Raw genomic sequence first — 19,567 nt, forward strand, 5'->3', positions numbered from 1 at the left:
TCAATGACAGAAGAAGAATATTTTTATAAAAAATAAAAATTTAAGGGCATTTTAGTCCAAAACGCCGGTAATTCAACAATACCTAAGGAAATGGAGGTAATGACATCCCGGTAATATACCCAAAAAAATCCACTATCGGTAATCTTTCATTACCGGGAATGAGATTCCCGGCCTAACCAAACGGGGGAATGTGGATTCCATTCCCATGAGAATCCCACATTCCCCCATCCAAACACCCCCTAAGGGCTATATAAGACTATTGAATATTGAGCTAAGAAACAGGCTTTGTAGTCTTTTCTATCAGTTTAGTAAAATCCTATTTCTCTTTCATTTGTATTTTTCTCACTCTCTAACTATTTGTTTCTCTTCCACTGTTGGTTGCCGCCGTTCGGTGGCTTCCGGCCATCGTGTTGGACCTGCAACACTTCATCATGGTATCATTCGCCAAAGATCCTGACGTCATCTTTCTTCCGTTGTTTCCATTCCGTTCTTTGATCGGGTTCCTCAATAGCTTCGAAGTTTCCTCTGTCGCCTCCTTCTCAGTCGAAGTACACTTTTTTGGGTTTCTACAGCAGCGAGAGAGGCAAAGGAGATCCAATATTGAATCAACAGCAGCAGCAATGGCTAGACAAGCCTCACAACTCATCCGATCTTTGTCTTCCCAGATATCCCCGCTCAATTCCCTCTCCTCCTCTTCCTCTTCTCAATTTCTGACCCAGTCACAGACTTTCTTGGCGGCTCCAGCGTCTCAGCCGGCGGTTTTCGTAGACAAGAATACTCGTGTTATTTGTAAGGCATTAAGGGAAAAATGAAACTTTCCACACCGAGCAAGCCATTGAATATGGCACTAAGATGGTTAGTGGAGTTACACCGAAGAAGGGTGGCACAGAGCAGTTAGGACTTCCTGTTTTCAATTCAGTAGCGGAAGCAAAAGCTGAAACCAAGGTCAATGCCTCTGTCATTTATGTTCCTCCACCTTGTGTTGTAGCTGCTATTATGGAGGCTATGGAAGCTGAACTGGATCTGGTTGTTTGCATCACGGAAGGAATTCCTCAACATGACGTGGTCCATGTGAAGGCTGCCCTGAATCGGCAATCAAAAACCAGGTTAATTGGTCCAAACTGCCCTGGCATCATTAAACTCGGGGAATGTAAGATTGGAATTTCCTGCAAAGATTGGTGCAACAATGCATGAGCGAGGTTAAGTGTGATTTCTACTGCTGATATTGATTCATGGTTCTTCATATTTGGATTTTGATCATCTGAGTTCCAAGTTGGATTACTGCTGATAGATGTTGATAATTGTCCATCACTACTTTTAGTGTATATTGTTGACATATGATGCTTCTCATATTACAGATGTGTGTTGTATGTTGCATTTTGATTTGGTTCTAAGCTGGTGTTGATGTTGATTTATGGACATTTCTACAACAGATTTGGGTTGCTCAGTTAATCTCAGCTTGTGTTTCTTTGTTACTTGTTTGTTTCTCTCACAAGGTGAACATGAGACTTTTGAGGCTTAACAACTAAGGTTTCATGGAAAGAAAAATTATCTGGGGAGGGTTAAGAGTTTAACAATATTGCCTTCCTTAACCAGACAAAATAATATGTTTTCTTGCCCAAGAGAGGCTTCATATTGCATCCGGGAGCTCGTAGCTTAACCACCTTGCTTCCAACAAAAAAGAAAGTCCCAATAAGTGAAGAGGAAGAGCAATTAAGATGAAAAAAAAAACTCTTGAAAAGAAGAAGAAAAGCCAAGGAAAGTTGAAGAAAGTCCGAATAAGTGAGGGAGGACAATGAATTTTTTTTTTTTTTTGAAGAAGAAGAAGATCAAGAAAATTGAAGAAGCATGGAGAATGTTGAACTATCAGTTAGGTTGTTTTGATTAGTTAGAGATTAGTTAGTTTGTTAGCATATTATTAAGGGCTATATAAGCCTATTGAATATTGAGCTAAGAAACGGGCTTTATAATCTTTTCTATCAGTTTAGTAAAATCATATTTCTCTTTCATTTGTATTTTTCACTCTCTAACTACTGGTTTTTCTTCCACTGTTAGTTGCCACCGTTCGGCGGCTTTTGGCCATCGTGTTGGACCTGCAACACTTCATCATTGCAAACTAATATGTCTTGCTGCTCTACCAACTTTCATCCTTTCACTCTGGAAAGTCCCCGTTGCATTTGGTTTTTCGGTGTTATCAATGATTCAAAATTGATAGACTTTTCCCAAACGTGTTGAGTGACCTGGAATCTGTCTGTAGCATGAAGTACAAAAGCAATTATGCATGGTCATATCCAATTACGAAGTCCAATCCTACAATCTATCACTTAATTTAGAAACATTTAGAAGAAACTGCATTTCGCACTGAACAATGCAGATAAAAGAGTCATATTTCAGTAGAGTAGTAGCAGTTTACATTTTCTTCCAACTTTTTACAAAAACTAGTACCAGATGTAGACTGTGAGAAAGGTTGATTTGATTTACGCAGGTTTTCAAAGCCATTAGAAGAACCTGCAGGAAATGTTTAACTTAAACCCGAATTCTAAAGTTACAAATAAATTGTCCTGCTTTCGCACATAAGCCATCGCTACACTACTTAAAAGGTCGCACATCTTGAGCTCAAAACAGTCAGAGCACCAAAGAGTCAGGGTTCTAAGTACTGTACTGGCTAGATCATTACCATCATCATGGTAACCATACCCAGACAAGGGGAACATAATATAACCAACCAGACAAGTTCAATTTCACCCTAATTCAGTCATCTAAAAAGGAGGAGCAAAGAGAGAGAGACAGAGAGAGATAAAGAAAGAAAAATTCATCTGTTACAGTAAATTCAGTCTATTCCATCTGTTACAGCCCAAGTTCAGTCTATTCTGACCAACATGACCTTTAATCAAAGCATTCAAAGGACATTCTCCCCCGCCAACTAGAGCAGTAAAGTTTTCGTCATTATGCCACATTATCTCAGACTATGCCCTTCTGTATCAAATGCCATCAGCTCAATTTGAGTGTGATGGAGCACAACTACAAAGGTTTATTCTCATCTTGTTTAAGTTCATCATTACTTATGAAACAAAAAATGAACCATTTGAAGTTGAATTTCATAATATATCAATAGGCCCGTGCTAAGGATAAACGACAACCACTACAGTAGAACCTCAGGAACAACAGTTTCCTAGAATCTTGGAAACCGAAGTTCACTGAAGACTCCCACACAAGGCTTAAAAAACAATCCCAAATTTCTCGAAACCTTACCAACAGTATGTGAGCTTGGAGGTTGCGAGAGCTTCTCACATTCATCAGCAAGCTGTCCAACAAATGAATAATGCAAACAGTCGATGTTTTAACCTAGTAATAGGTTCAAGTCATTCTGAAATGTGTTGGGGGGGGGGAACTCCATTTTCATCACCACGAAAAGGGAACGCTTTCTTTTATTTAAATAATTAATAGTTGCACTAAGCAAAGGAAAAGTTGGGAGATCACTAAAAAAGCGATGTGTTTATATTTTTTAAAAAAATTACTTTTTAATTAAAAAATATTATTTAAAAAACCAAATTTCTTTAAAATGTCGGACAACAAAAAAACTCAAACTATTAAAATCTCTAATTTCACCCTCGTTAATGCTCATTTTCGAATGATCATTCATCTATCGATGTCCATTCATCTAATATCCAGTTATCATTCTTATTATCACCACAACCTCCTAAATCTTTGAAATTTATAATATTCAAATCCCTAATCCTTTCCCTCTAACCGATCCTTCCTCTTTTGTAGAAAACTCATCCCTAAATAAAATCGTATGTGTTAACAATTATCTCTGACATGTAAATATATATTTTATGGATAGAATAAATTCATTATATTTCGATATTATTTTTCGGCCATTTAATTTATTCTAAAGCCATCAACAATTATATACAGCTCTAATAAAATTATGGACAGTTATCAACGATTTACATGATAAAATTTATTAAATCCAATCGGGGACGGTTTTGATAATATTGTATTAGTGTAGAGACAACTTTACTTAACACTATAAATTTGATTTATTTTTTAAAATAATTTTCTTAAATTATTATATCTTATTTTATTTTTCATCACATTTCTTTAATTAAAACACATTAAAAGTAGAAAACAATAAGGAAAAACAGCAGGGGATTTAGGTAGGGAATAACTGAACTTTGTCGTTAAACCTGATATAAAAACACTGTAGCATTTAAGGCTTTAAGATACATTAATCACATCATACTGATTCTCTCTCTATGTGACTCCTCCCTGTTTGCTTCCCTTTGCTTTTCTCATGCCTTTACTCCTTGAAAAAGAAAAAAGCTAAGATAAAGAACTGTTTCCTTCTTTTTTTCACTGTTACTAAAAAAAACAGATTCCAAGTAGGGTTGTTGGCTTACTTTTCAATGTGTAAAGCTTGAATCTCCTCCGATTTCCGGGAGCTCTCATTTTGGGATTTTAGTTTTCTCTGCGGTGAAAGTAGTAGCAATGATAAAAAATGTATTCGCTTTGGGTGTTGCTCTTTTGCTTCTTCTTGGAAGTGTCACTGTCAGCTCAGCTCCCACTAGTTCTTCACCTGAAAGTAAGCAATTTTAAAAAAAAAACTTTCTTTGCTTTGATCTGCTTATAGTTTACAGCTTAAATCCTTTGATTTTACATTGTTCTTGCAGAGATCCTTAATGAGTTTTTCTCTAAATCTTTGTCTGCTTCCATGAAATGGTTATGGTCACTCAAAACTACAACCAAAAAAGGTTTTTTTCTTTCTTTCTGTAGATCTCTTGTCTATTGGAAGTTATAACCCACATTTTCTTTCTGTTTTTGGTGTCTGATATGTTGATTTATATGTTTACAGCAATTACTGGGCGCTCAATGGTGAAGTTTGAGAGTGGATATAGTGTGGAGACTGTGTTTGATGGAAGTAAGCTTGGGATTGAGCCTCACACTGTTGAGGTTTTGCCTAATGGGGAGCTTCTGATTTTGGACTCTGCTAATAGCAACCTGTATAGGATTTCTGCTTCTCTGTCTTTATGTAAGTGGGTTTCTTCTTTCTTTGTGATGTTATCTCGGTCGAATTACGATCTTAGTCTCTTTACTATGCTAAAATTCAGAATTTAATCAATCTACTTTGGTTTATCCTAATGCCGTTGTAATTTGTAAATATCTAATTGGTTGAACATGATTGATTGGATTTTCATGGTGGCCTTGATTGTGTGTGATTGAATGATAGTTAAGAAAATTTCACGTCATCGGTTTAACAGTAGCGGTTACCTGCGATAACGGTTTGGATCTACTAATAATATAGGGGTTAAATCTTGAATTTCATCATAGTTACAAGTATTGATTAGTTTGAAGTTATAAGAATTATGTATTATGTCAATATTGGTTTTGCCCTATACATGGATTTGTTCAATATGTATTTGGAGAATCCTTGGAGGATCATATCTATATATCCATGTCGATATATGCATCGGAAACGAGTGCCGTAGACGGGCGTTTCGAGAAAAAAGAAGAGTCGAGCAAGTTAGATTTTGCCTTTTACTGCAAATAAGATGGAAACAAATAGATCTATGAGCTAAAGGAACCTCAACTTATTGTGCTCGTGCTCAATGTTATCCTTATTAGGTTGTTTTGATGCTTTATTTATTCACCGTTCTTGAGCAAGTTTCGGTTGGTCTGTTATTTTGCATCTCGACCATGTTACTTTTACGGCCTAGTGGATGCTTAAAATGTTGGTAAGATCGATCGTAAGGATATAAGTATTCACTGATGCAATTCTATATTTGTGTTATGATTCGATTTTGTCCATGAGATAATTTTTTTTAAGTTGTGATTATTTAATGGGAGAACCGCAGATACTAGACCAAGGCTGGTTGCGGGATCTCCTGAAGGATACCCCGGACACGTAGATGGGAAGCCACGAGAAGCGAGGATGAACCATCCAAAAGGGTTAGCCGTAGATGACAGAGGGAATATTTATATTGCAGACGCTATGAACACCGCAATCAGGAAAATAAGTGATGCAGGTTAGCACTGTAATCACCGAGTTGTATGTATCGTATGTTCTTTTCTTAAAAATATGAACAAAAGAATCTTTCGGTGAGATTAGCTGCCGTCATGTGTTCAATGTAATGGTTGTAAACTATTGTTGATACGAGCGGAATCATCTTCAGGTGTTACGACAATTGCTGGTGGAAAATTGAGCCGGGGAGGGGGACATGTAGACGGACCAAGTGAAGATGCAAAGTTTTCTAATGATTTTGATGTGGTCTATGTCGGAAGCAGTTGCTCCCTTCTCGTTATAGATAGAGGAAATCAAGCAATCAGAGAGATTCAACTACATTTTGACGACTGTGCCTATCAGTATGGAAGTGGTTTTCCTCTCGGTAAGTTAATCCCCTCATGTTGATCTCCATTTATTGTCGGTACTGGAGCTTTACACACTTGGTTTTCTTTTGTTTCAGGAATCGCTGTACTTATTGCGGCTGGATTCTTTGGTTACATGCTAGCCTTGCTGCAACGTAGAGTGGGCACCATTGTATCGTCCCAAAATGTGAGTGTTCGGCATTATTATTTATATACTCGGTATCTGCTTTGCCCGAACATTGTATGTAGAAGTATTTGATGTAGCTACGTCTACCGGTATCCGACACTCATACTTGATTCTAAGTAACTTAGTTCGTATTGCATAATTCACCACTGAAATGGCGATGCTTAATTTCATGGATCAGGATTCAGTTCAAGTGAATGCTGCTGTATCGAGTCCATATCAGAAGCCCGTGAAATCCGTCAGGCCACCTTTAATTCCGACTGAAGATGAACATGAGAGGCAAGACAAAGGCTTCATTGGATCCCTTCGGAAACTTGTTCTCAATGGCGGAGTTTCGGTACTTGAAATTTTGGGAGGAGTATTTCCTGGTTTTAGAAAGAAGTTGCCGAGCCCGCACCAGCAACAACCAAAGCATTTGACGCCTTGGCCTGCACAAGAGAGCTATGTGATACCGGATGAAGATGAGCCTCCATCGATCGATACCCGAGCCCCCACTCCGCGGAAGACATATCCTTTCATGTCCAAAGATGCAGAAAAGATCCATCAGTTGCGTCAAAGGCAGGTCTTCTACAACGGATGGGATGCCAATATGCAGCATCAGAAACACCTCCAGCATCGCTATCAATCATCCGCCCTGCATACTTACCATGAGCAGAGCCACGAGAAAACCACCGAGTTCGTTTTCGAGGCAGTTCAAGAGGAAGACAGGAAGCCCGAAGCTATGCTAAAAACCGTCGACAATGGTGGCAACACCTATGATCATCACAATATTCGCTTCCAATCAAATTCGGATTTCAATCATGGCTATTAAATGCACAGCAGACATAAATTTGGGGTAGAGAAAGTATTATTGTAAATTTTGAGAGTCGATCTCTAAACTTATTAGATGATTATATAAAGGGTAAAGTATAGTAATGGTCACTGAACATTTCAGAAGCTTGCATTTAGGTCCCCCAACATTTAAAACTTGCAATACAGTCTTCCAACATTTATTCCGTTTGCAATATGGTCTCCCAACTTAAACCACAGTTAGAAAATTAGGATAAATTATATAAATGGTCATTGAACTTTTCAGTCACTTGAATTTAGGTCCCCCAACTTTTAAAACTTGCAAAACAATCATCAATTTCATTCTAAACCCCAATTTCCAAAGTAATTCAATTTTATTCTAAACCCTAAATTCCAAAATACTTAAATTAAATTCAATTATGTCAAAGTTATTATTATTTAATTTCATCTTATTTCATGTGATACGTATTTTTTATATAAATATAATAGTATAATTCTTATCTGTTGAAGAAATTTTTTAATTAAAAAAAGTAGTTAGGATATAAAAGAGGTTGAAAATAATTCGAATTTTAAATTTATAAAATGTTATTTTGACGTATAAATAAAAGTGTAAACTACTCGGTTGACAACTTAACTATCTAGCCCTTTTTACTTTTGTCATCGATCTTTTAAATTTATCAATCATACCACATAATTATTTAACTGTTTCAACTAAGCCACTAGTCGTTACCAATTGATAAAATGATGATGTGGCAGTTAAAAGGAATTGAAATTATTATACATTCAGTCTTTATTATTTATATAATCAATTTGGTCCTAAATTAAATAAAATTTAATAAATTAATCATTTAATTAGGATCTGACATGTGTTAGCACATGATCATGACACGTGTCATTGGTGACACGTGTTACCACCTAATTATTTATATATGCTATCAATTTGGTCATAAATTAAATAAAATTTAATAAATTAATCATTTAATCAGGATCTGACATGTGTTAACACATGATCATGATATGTGTTATTGGTGACACATGTCACCTCCTAATTAGAAGAAAATTAAGTTACAAAGAAGTAAAATTTGGGTCTTGGGCAAACTTAAACCTGAGTCACGCAAATGAAAGATATAGGGTGGAGCCACTAAGCTAACACCATCGTTTGTGTTAAGAGATATACAATAATACATATACTAATAGTATGACCAATGCCAGAAAAAAAAGAATATAATATAAAATGGAAATAATGAGATTTGAACTTCGGCAAAAAATTTGAAAGCAATAAATGATGGGAAAATATTATATTTTTTACAATAAAAAAATATTATATTTGATAAATTGTTTGATAGATTTAATATATTTTTTAAATATTAGTTGATACAATATTTTAAAAGAATAAATTTAAGATTTATATATTTTTAAAATAAATTTAATAATTATATTTTTCATATTTATAATTCATGATTATATATATATAATCTTAAGTTGAGTATTTCTAATATAATTAATAATTTTAATTTCTTATTAAAAATAAAATATTCAAAAAATATAAATGATTCATACATTAATATATGAATATATTTTTTATTTATACATCTAAATATAAATATACATTTATATAAATATATATTTTTATTCGTTGTGTCTGTGCCTTGAACTCTTTCTTCAAGCCTATATTACCTTAAATTGAAGTATTTTAGAATTTAATTGAAGTATTTTAGAATTTAGGGTTTAGAATAAAATTGAATTACTTTGGAAATTGGGGTTTAGAATGAAATTGATGACTGTTTTGCAAGTTTTAAAAGTTGGGGGACCGAAATTCAAGTGACTGAAAAGTTCAATGACCGTTTATATAATTTATCCTAATTTTCTAACTGTGGTTTAAGTTGGGGGACCATATTGCAAACGGAATAAATGTTGGGGGACTGTATTGCAAGTTTTAAATGTTGGGGGACCTAAATGCAAGTTTCAGAAATGTTCAGTGACCATTACTATACTTTACCCTTATATAAATTACTTAATTTAAATTTTGGATTTTATTGTGGCCAAAAATTGTTCAAAAAGGAAATGAGTGTCCCTTATGGGATAATAATACGAATATGAATTTATTTCTTTGGTTCAAATTAATTAAAAATAATAAATATCAATTTAAATTAAAAAAAATCAAAATCAACTATTAATTTGAACCAAGGAATCAAATTTAGGTATCTAATTGGACAAAAAATCTTAAGTACCACATTGAACTTAAAAACAAAGTTCTAATACCAAAATGTATATTTACCCTAAATATATTATATAAATTTCAATAATATTTCATGTTATGCGGCGTTTTCATTTCCCATTATTTTTCGTACGTTATCAATCGAAGAGACAAAGGAAGTGGATCAACATGACGGCCAGGGCTTTGTCCCTCCACAGTTTTGGAAAATTTACAATATGCTCCTTATTATTTTTGAAAATTTTAATTAGATTCTCTAAAGTTTTTAGAAACTATCACTGTCTAAAACTTCTAATAGTTTTTATTAAACCTTCTATTTTAATTTTTTTTTAAAATTCTCAATGAACCTTTCATGGTTTGAAAATTTTAATCACACACCAATTCTTTTTGAAAATTTCATTAAATCCTATTTTCTAAAAAATAATTAAGCTTGTTCAAATTATTTTACCATGATCCACCAGTAGTGGCGTTTAAAATAACATGGTATTTTTTCTCTAATTTTCTATCGGGTCGGATACTCGACCTGTTAATTTTTGAGTTCACGAGTCAGGTCATAGGCTGTAATATTCGTCTTAATGGGCATTTGATGATTTTATTTTTTATTTCTTTTATTTTTATTTTTATTTTAGATTAGATTTTACATTCTCAATTCTCAAATTATTTCCCTATAACATTTTAAATTTTTTTCTTTAATCTTATTGTTATAAATTTAGTTTTGTTCATTTAATTCGATTTCTTTTTTATATTTTATGTTTTATCTTCAAATTCTGTTATTTGAAAATATGAGTACCTAATTTTTATAGATATCAAAGTACCAGATGTTCACAGATCAAAATACAAGTCACATTTTTCATTACCCAAAAAGTTGGGTACTTGAATCTTTGAATACTTGAAAAACTAAGTATTTAAATTTTTGAGTACCTGAAAATACGAGTATCCACTAATAATCACTCCTATCCACCTCCATGGAAAGTGTTTTAATATATATATATTTTTATCCTAAACTACTATATTGTGAATGCAGACGTGAAAGAATCCATTGATATCTTGAGTTCCACATTAGGGTTAAAATGACATAATCAGAGACCCATCTCTTGTCATTTTCAAAATAAAGAATCATACAACTTTGGCACCAAAACAAATGAACGAAAGCACCCTCTCAACAGCTACTCTCAAATCTCAATCACCTTTAAAAAAAACATATCCATCATGTATATTTCTTTTGTGTTCATGTTATTTTAATGTTATAATCGTATTCATAGAATATATGTATTATGTATTATAAAATATTAATTATTAGAATTTGTGATTTGAAAACTATATGGTGTAATTTATTTGGTGAAAAAATAAATTGAGAGGATATGTGGAAATATATACTCAAAGATGATAATGCCAAATTATACTGATCAAATCGGATTGAATTTCGAATTATGGGTTGTAATCAAAATTAGGTGGGAAGAAATACCAACTTCTATGTTTCCCTTTTAACAGCTTTTTCTTTTCCTTCAAGTTCATCTCTCCTCGCTGTTGCTGTTGTTGTTTGAGTAGTTTCTAAATCTAACCTCAATTGCTTAACACGTACTCTGTATGAGCAGATTCCTCGAATATCTCTACCCATTCCTTCATATATTCTTCTCCAGCATCAGGCTAAGAATTTGATCTCTTTTTTAACGTGTTATTCGTAACCAACTTCATGCAGCTCAGCTGTTCGACATATTGTCTGTGTGATGTAGTATAATCCATCAGATTATCAGCACCGAAGGATCGATCCGAGGAAGCTTAAAACGATGCCTTTCGGGTTAGTTTCGGCTTGGAACAAGCGACGGAGAAGCAAATCTCAGGATCATACTGACCCATGTATGTTGTTTTACTTCATGTGATACATATACATATATGGATGTTGATGATTTATGTTCATGGGGTGTAATTAGACAATGGGTCTGTTTTTTAGGCTCCAAACTGTGTTGCTTGCCTACTTTTTCAGGGGTTTATAAGCCAGTTGAGTGCTGGCAAATTGAAGAAAACCAAATTCCCAGGCCTGTAAAGAGACGACAGGGATCATCGGTTTTCACGCTCAAGGAGATGGAGGAAGCGACGGGTTGTTTCAGTGATGAGAATCTGCTTGGGAAAGGAGGGTTTGGCCGAGTTTATAAGGGCACTCTTAGATCAGGAGAGGTATTTATAATCTTGATCATTTTGGTTTCAGTACTTATCATTATTATTATAAAATTCAATACGATTTGAAAAAATGTTAAAATTAAATAATTATTATTTGAGTGTTTTCTATTTTCAACTCTAGTAAATAATTAGAGTTAAATAATTTAACTTGAAAATTTATTTGATGTCCAATTAAACTAAATCTTTTTTACAATAATTACGAGACCGATAGATATTTTTTTCCAAAAGTTTGAGAACTTCAAGTAGCCATAATCCTAATTTATAATGCTTTAATGATCCTAATTTATAATGCTTATATATAATTCAATATTTATTTTAAGTTGAATAGATTGGTGAAATTCAGGTTTTGGTCCATCTATTTTGTTCAATATTGGGATTTAGTCACTATATTTTAATTTGGTATATTCTTATTCTAGTCCGAGTTTTTCTTTAAACCACCCTTTCCAATAAAAAATTGTATCGGTATAAAAATGTGTTCTTTTAAATATTTTAACTAAAATAATTAATGGGACTAATTATTTGAACTGATTAATGGAATTAAAAAAGAATGGTCAAATTTCATATCAAATTATAAGTATTGTATAGAAATCAAGTTTGACTGAGAAAATAAGTCTCGTCAATTAGATTTCTCAAAATATTTTAACTTAATTTAATCAAATATTTATTCCTTTTTTTTTACTTTATTCGATCAGTTAATTATTTAATAATTAAACTATGACTTTCATATTTTTACTATTTATATTTTACCATAAAGATGGACAAAAAAAGAACACAAATTTGATCTTTTTGGTGCATTCCGAAGGTTGTTGCAATCAAGAAAATGGATCTTCCGGCATTCAAAGAAGCCGAAGGAGAACGCGAGTTCCGCGTAGAAGTCGATATCTTAAGCCGACTTGACCACCCGAATCTGGTGTCGTTGATAGGTTACTGTGCAGACGGAAAACACCGGTTTCTAGTCTACGAATACCTGCAGAAAGGGAACCTGCAAGATCATCTAAATGGTGGGTGTTTTCGGAGTTGAATTTTGTTTTGTTTTGTTTTTACTAATTAAATCCCACGTCGATTTACAACATCTACGTATCGACTTCAAAATCGGTTTAAATAGGTATCGGTGAAACGAAGATGGATTGGCCTTCCAGGCTGAAGGTGGCGATCGGAGCAGCTAGAGGGCTTGCTTATTTACATTCCAGTTCTGCTGTTGGGATCCCCATTGTTCATAGGGATTTCAAGTCTACCAATGTTCTTCTCGATGCCAACTTTGAAGCCAAGGTAAGTAAATCTTAGCTACCATTGCATGAAGTTTTGATAATTTAAGTGTTTATTAGTTGTAAATCAGTGTGGTTCGGGTCGAATTGATAATTATAGGAAATTGATGGCCACTAAAGATAGAAAAAGTATTTGTGGACGGAATTAGGATAAAATTTTAAGGAATAAATAAAATAAAAAATAAAATAAAATGATGATTATAGTCTATTTATTGAGTCATCAATTCAAAATAAAAAAATGGATGGATAGGATCTAATTTATTTAATTTTGAAATTGAAAGGAGCTAAAAGTATTTAAATAAAATACATATAGGCCAAGGCTTAATTTTTTTTTTTTTCAAAACTAAGAGGGTCTGAAAAGTAATTGCACCAAAAGGGGGTTAGGATCTAATTTACCTAGTTTCAAAAGTACGAAGACCTTTTTTTGTCTAGCTCTAAAATTAGAAGGGTCTTAAAAGCAATTAAACCTAATTTTTTGGGAGGGGTCATGATCCCTCCACCTTACCCATAGCTTTGTCCTTGAACAGCATTATTTGATTGCTATATTAAAAATAATTTATTATAACCTAAAGAAGATTTAATATAAATATACAGAGTGATTTACATTTTAGTCACCGACCTTACCATCAATTTTATTTCAAGTCACAAATCTTCATTTCATAGAACTATTCCTATAATTAACAAATTAGGTCACTTATGTTAATCTCATTGAATACTTTCAATGTAAAAGTTTTTGACTTAAATACAAATTGATGCTAAATTAAGTGACTTACAATTTAAATTAACCCAATATTTTTACAATGTAAATTAAGTGACTTTTATTGTTAAAATTAAGTCATATTAGTGTGATTAAAAGTTACTCCAAATAAGTTTTATTTTACTTATATAGAAAAGTAAAATACATAAATTATTATATTTAAATTTATTCATAATAATATAAATATTAGTATATTAATAAAATTAAAATTTTGAAATAAATAAATCATAAACAAAATCAAATCCACTATTATCAAACAATATAAATATATTCTGTACTTAATTTTTATTAATATGTAGAATAATTTTATAATGTAAATTATAAACTAAAATCCAACTCTGCTATTCCCCCCCCACAGATATCTGATTTTGGACTAGCCAAACTGATGCCAGAGGGTCGCGACATTTATGTTACGGCAAGAGTTCTTGGTACATTTGGTTATTTCGATCCTGAATATACTTCGGTACGTATTCCTCATTAATTCTATAAAATATATTAAAAACTCGTCATGCATTTTATTTATTTAATTTTTCTTTCTTAAATAATTTTAGTATTTTATTTGTTTTCGATGATAGACGGGGAAATTAACTTTACGAAGTGATGTTTATGCATTCGGAGTGGTTCTTTTAGAGCTTTTGACCGGACGTAGAGCTATTGACATAAACCAAGGACCGAATGATCAAAACCTTGTCCTTCAAGTAACTTAATGTTTCTTCGATTCTTCATTTCTTTTAAAACTATTTCTATCCGATGCTTGTTGAAAATATATGGACGGTACATTCTCAGGTTAGGCACATATTGAATGACCGGAAGAAGTTACGAAAGGTGGTCGATCCGGAGATGGCTCAGAATTCATACACCATTGAATCCATAGCTATGTTTGCAAACTTGGCGTCCCGATGTGTCCGTGCCGAGAGCGGAGAGCGGCCGTCGATGCCAGAATGCGTGAGGGAACTCCAACTGGTTTTCTGCACAAATGCAAAAGGCCTGGGCATGGGTTTTAAGATGCGTTAGGAGTTTAAAGAGTTGAGAGAAAATTGTATCATATCAACAATAAGGATGCTCTGAATTATGTGTAAATCATTACTACGATCCCAATTCGATAAGAACGATTAAGAAAATCAAGTAGAAGTTGTAGACACTTAATTTTGTCCAGAGTCATTATCGAAATGATAATATATCTTAATATGTGTAGGCCTAATCTTGAATCACCTGTTTGTTTGCTGATGGTTTTGCCTATTGCAACTAATCCTATGCAATGCATAGTTTGTATAAACATTGTGAAATAAATTAAACTGTGAGCAAGTTTGCATATTTAGTCCTTTTAAATGTTAATAACTTCATTTAAGTTCCTTTTTATAATGAATCTTTTATTTTTATCACAAACATTTTATAATTGAAGATTAATTGAAAAAATGTCAAAAGACTTATATTAAACTTTCATTAAAATGGTTAATTTTATTTTAATCTCAATCATCTATTTTTTGAAACATTTAAATAATCTATTCATATTCATTCAATGATCATATTTTCGTGTAAAACTAAATAATTTTACACATTGTAAATGTATTTTATCTCATATAAATTTATAATATTCTAAAGATAAAGATATAAATCTGATGTGAAAAATAATATAAAAACACAATATAAATACATACATATGTATCAATGATACTTGAGCTGGAATAATGTTATTAAGAAAAAAATTTAATTTTTTTCGATTGATGAATGACGTTATAAAAAAAATAACTAAATCATATCAAATTAAAGTATGGAGAATAAATTATAAATTTGAGTGTAATATAAGGACCAAGACTATAATTTTACTAAAATAAGCATACAAAATTACAAATTTACTAATATAGGATTTTGGTAGGTGACATTGAGTGCGTAAATCTATAAATGTTAAAAAAATTAAATATTAAATTAAAATTAAACAAATTTATAAATATATTTTAGATCCGAATATATACCTATTATATGTAAATATAATATTAAATATAAAATAATATTTTGTTCTTTGTTAAAGTAATTCATCAAAGATTGTCATATAACTTTTTATTGTTTATATTTGTTGCCATTACTATTGAAATGAAGTTTCAAGTTGCTTGTATTCATCACTTTACTTGTAAAATAAATCTTCACGTTAAATTAGCATTTTTAGTTATATGTAATTTAATTTATGAAATTAATTTTTCTCGTTTTTCTTTACTTATAAATCTCGTTGAAGGTCCTCAATCATTTACTTTAGATTAATTATCATATGTGTCATAACCATTTTTTGTAAAACAATTAAATATTATTTTAAAAAACGATTACGACTTTAATTTGGAAAATTTGGTGATTTTGAATGGATTTGAATAAAATTGAAAAGAGTCGCCATCGACCTTTGGGTTAGGTAGGTCAAATACCTAAAAACGTCTTTTAAAAACAATTTTAAGAAAAATAATTTTATAAGACAAAAATTTGGTCTACGTTACCAAAGATTCATTTAAAACAGGTTCGGGAGTCGGTTACGTGTGGGGAAGGGTAAACACCCCCACAACACCCAAAATTGGTACTGTGTAGCTTACACATCGTCGTAAATGGTGGAAATTACAAATTGAATATAAAACTAAGATATGATTCGTTTATTGAGATTTAATTAATTTACTTCGAATTATTTTATCAGAGAAAATTCTTTAATTTGAAAAGAAATCTCGAGATTAACAATCCTCCGTCGGGAAAATTAACTCGTCTATTTCTTATCTTTTAAAGAATATTCTCTCATCATTTATTTAAAAACGTATCGAATATAAAATGAAAATTTAAAATTTACATTCACATAAAATAAAGTGAGTGTCACTTAAGGTACCACACATTACATCATTTTAATAAATTAATTAGTAAAATATACTCGACTTGTTACAAGTCCCTATGTCGTTAAAATGCCGTATCGGATCGTACCACTTCGACCAAGTGGTACTTTCCACGCCCATTCTACGCATACATGTTCTTGAAAATATAATCGAATATTCCTTACATAGATAAAAATATAATGAAAATAAATGTGATTGGAAATACAAAGATTTATATTAAATTAAAGTAAACACAATACCAATAATCATCTAATGAGTAAAATGCACATCCATACATAAATGGCTAAAATACAAATTAGTAAATATTACAGACCAAAATAAATATTAAAACATTTAAGGGGCTAAAATATAATTAACAAATATTAAAAACAGTAAAACAAATAAACCATAAATCATATTAGGGACCAAAATGAAATGAAAAAAAACATAAAGAACTAAACCACAATTAAGCCAAATGTTAAACAGGGACTAAAACGAAACATGCATAAAATAATATGGCCAAATTCGAACTCTAATAAAAATGTAATAATAGACCAGATAAGGACTAAAATATAATGAAAGTAAAATAAACAGACATTAATCGATATTTAACCCAAAATATGAGAGTAGTGATCAAGATAAAAGTTTCATAAATAAAGAGTACAATGTCTAAACTTTCAAAAATATTAACAATAACCAGTCCAGTGACCAAAATGAAGAAAAACATAAATCACATGTCCAAATTCGAAGATCATAAAACATACATAATATATAAACTAGTGATTCAAATAAAACAAAATAAAACTATAGGCTCGAAATAAGATTGCATGGATTTCATTTAGTGACCAGATTACAACCCTTACAAAAGCTTGAGGGACCTAAACTATTATTTACCCATAAATGTTAAGGACACGCGTGCAAGATTACAGAGGTAAGAGGACCAAATAGGCTATTAGCCCTTAATCCCATCACTCGGCCTCCCTCTTGCTTCAAAACGACGTCGCTCGACGTCTGAAATATAACCCTTTTAAGGGTTATTCTGAAACCCTAAAATCATTTGCTCTCTCCCCATTCCCTCAGCCGTTTCACTCGTTCTTCCCTCCCCTTCCAGAGACAGAGAGCCAAAGAGGCCCTCCACCTCTCTCCTTTATCCTCCGCCGTGGAGAAAAACAGAGGTCACAAACGCCGTAAATCGGCGGTGAAAACCCTAGAGAACCCTAAACCCTTCAGTCTTCCCTCTCCTTCCAGAGACAGAGAGCCAAAATGGTTCTCGACCCTCCTCTTCGCCTTCCTTCTCTCATCCTCAACCGAGGATTTAAACCCTAAACTCCCCGGCCACCGTAGATCGGTGGCCATGGGGAGTAACCTCATCTCTCTCTCACCTAAAAAAACCTAAGTGAATCATAACCCCAAAACCCACTGCACTCCAATCCTAACTAACCTATAAGAGGAAAAGGCTTTACCTTCAGATATGGGGCTAGCTGGGATCGGAGAAGGTCACAACGAGATTCCCGGTGGTGGTTCGAGAAGGTAAAACTTTTCTTTCTTCTCTCTCTTTTTTTTTGTTTCGTATCTCTCTTTTTTTCTATTCTCTGGTTTTTTTTTCACCCACCGTCCATTTTCTCTTTTTTTTGGTCTTTTATGTTTGCTTGCCTCGGATTTCTGGTGAGATGATGATGATATCTAGGTAGAGCCTGGCTTTTTTCTGATTTGGTGGGATAGAAATCCCGAATATTTAGGGATTTATTGGTATTTTAATTTGGAGTTTAGATTTTGTGAGATTTGAACTGTATATGATATATTTTCTTGATTGGTTTTGCTGTAGATGACAATAGTGAAACAGTTGGGGTCAGACCAGAACAGTGATGGTGGCGGCGTCAGAAGAAGAGAAGGGGAGGCTCGGCTTGAGTGGCTGGCGTCTGGGAAGCTGAGGAGTCACACGGCGGCTGGAAGTCCAAACAGAAGCGGCGGCTGAGTAGGGGATTAGGGTTTGAAACCCTAATATGTTTTAGGGTTTGAAACCCTAATCTGCTAGGTTAGGTCTGGGTTAGCAGTGGGCTTCTGGTCTCTGGGCCAATTGGGCTTCGGGTTGTTGTAATGGGTCAGCTGGGTCACTTTGTAATCAGGCCTTAATTTGGCCTGCAAAAATATATGTAATTAATTAATAATAATAAATAACGATAATAATAATAATAATAATAAAAAAGACCCGGACAAAAATGGGTGTCTACAGCTGCCCCTCTTTGCACATTCTTGTGTTAACAAGAATAGGGCAAAGATGAAAAGACATCAAGTTTTTATCTGGTTCTCTCCCTTTCAAACTTAGAAATTGAATAATGTTGGTTGTTGGGGACGACACTGCTCATACGTGATGAAGAGTTCGGGTCGTCTAAGGGAAACACGATTCCTACGTGATGAAGAAATCTGGTCAAGGGATGACACGGCTCATACGCGATGAAGAGTTCTGGTCATCTTTAAGAAGGGTGATAACTCGGTTCCTACGTGATGAGGAAATCTGGTCAAGGGATGACACGGCTCATACGCGATGAAGAGTTCTGGTCATCTTTAAGAAGGGTGATAACTCGGTTCCTACGTGATGAGGAAATCTGGTCAAGGGATGACACGGCTCATACGCGATGAGGAAGTCTGGTAGTCTAAGGGTAGATGACATGGTTCATACATGATGAAGAACTCTGGCCATCTTTAGGAATGGTGATAACTCGGTTCCTACGTGATGAGGACGGCTGGTTATCCTAATGTTGACACTCTCCTACGTGATGAGGAGATCTGGTCAGTTGATGTTGACTGATTCATTGCTTCAATAATGAAATAAGTCTTGAAGATCCTGTAAAAATGGTCATATGCCATGATTTCATGTTAGCAATATGCCCTAAGGATGATCTAAATGCATGTTTAAAGGGTTATGCTCAGTTCGATCCTGGCATTGGGAATCTCTCATACTCTTTGACCGGAATA

At 33.2% G+C, this 19,567-nt stretch overlaps 2 protein-coding genes, 1 long non-coding RNA gene and 1 pseudogene across 3 annotated transcripts; 3 read left to right on the plus strand and 1 right to left on the minus strand.

Moving 5' to 3' along the window:
- The first annotated feature begins 560 nt into the window (after positions 1-560).
- On the plus strand, positions 561-1,194 carry LOC120150627 (annotated as a pseudogene).
- Positions 1,195-2,239: 1,045 nt separating this feature from the next.
- Positions 2,240-3,352, minus strand: LOC120150393. Its single transcript, XR_005518525.1, has 3 exons — positions 3,253-3,352; positions 2,414-2,508; positions 2,240-2,251 (listed from the first exon to the last, which is right to left on the minus strand). It is a non-coding gene; the product is annotated as an uncharacterized LOC120150393 (long non-coding RNA).
- A 942-nt stretch (positions 3,353-4,294) lies between these two features.
- On the plus strand, positions 4,295-7,410 carry LOC120150398. Its single transcript, XM_039163077.1, has 7 exons — positions 4,295-4,585; positions 4,674-4,754; positions 4,856-5,032; positions 5,856-6,026; positions 6,174-6,386; positions 6,465-6,553; positions 6,732-7,410. The coding sequence occupies exons 1-7, from the start codon at positions 4,492-4,494 to the stop codon at positions 7,359-7,361; spliced, it is 1,455 nt and encodes a 484-aa protein (XP_039019008.1). The 5' UTR covers positions 4,295-4,491; the 3' UTR covers positions 7,362-7,410.
- Positions 7,411-11,230: 3,820 nt separating this feature from the next.
- On the plus strand, positions 11,231-15,075 carry LOC120150348 (probable serine/threonine-protein kinase PBL28). The gene is made up of 7 exons (XM_039163041.1): positions 11,231-11,411; positions 11,539-11,729; positions 12,535-12,733; positions 12,838-13,001; positions 14,113-14,217; positions 14,330-14,452; positions 14,541-15,075. The coding sequence occupies exons 1-7, from the start codon at positions 11,342-11,344 to the stop codon at positions 14,766-14,768; spliced, it is 1,080 nt and encodes a 359-aa protein (XP_039018972.1). The 5' UTR covers positions 11,231-11,341; the 3' UTR covers positions 14,769-15,075.
- Positions 15,076-19,567: the final 4,492 nt, after the last annotated feature.

This window comes from Hibiscus syriacus, unplaced genomic scaffold (assembly GCF_006381635.1).
Source record: "Hibiscus syriacus cultivar Baekdansim isolate YM2019G1 unplaced genomic scaffold, ASM638163v2 tig00111022_pilon, whole genome shotgun sequence".
Lineage (NCBI taxonomy): Eukaryota > Viridiplantae > Streptophyta > Magnoliopsida > Malvales > Malvaceae > Hibiscus > Hibiscus syriacus.

Coding starts and splice junctions, on each gene's coding strand:
- LOC120150398 (XM_039163077.1), top strand. CDS start 4,492: ATGATAAAAAATGTATTCGCTTTGGGTGTTGCTCTTTTGCTTCTTCTT. Junction 5,033..5,855: donor TTCTGCTTCTCTGTCTTTAT/GTAAGTGGGTTT, acceptor GGAGAACCGCAG/ATACTAGACCAAGGCTGGTT. Junction 6,554..6,731: donor CCATTGTATCGTCCCAAAAT/GTGAGTGTTCGG, acceptor TTCATGGATCAG/GATTCAGTTCAAGTGAATGC.
- LOC120150348 (XM_039163041.1), top strand. CDS start 11,342: ATGCCTTTCGGGTTAGTTTCGGCTTGGAACAAGCGACGGAGAAGCAAA. Junction 11,412..11,538: donor TCAGGATCATACTGACCCAT/GTATGTTGTTTT, acceptor CTACTTTTTCAG/GGGTTTATAAGCCAGTTGAG. Junction 11,730..12,534: donor GCACTCTTAGATCAGGAGAG/GTATTTATAATC, acceptor TGCATTCCGAAG/GTTGTTGCAATCAAGAAAAT.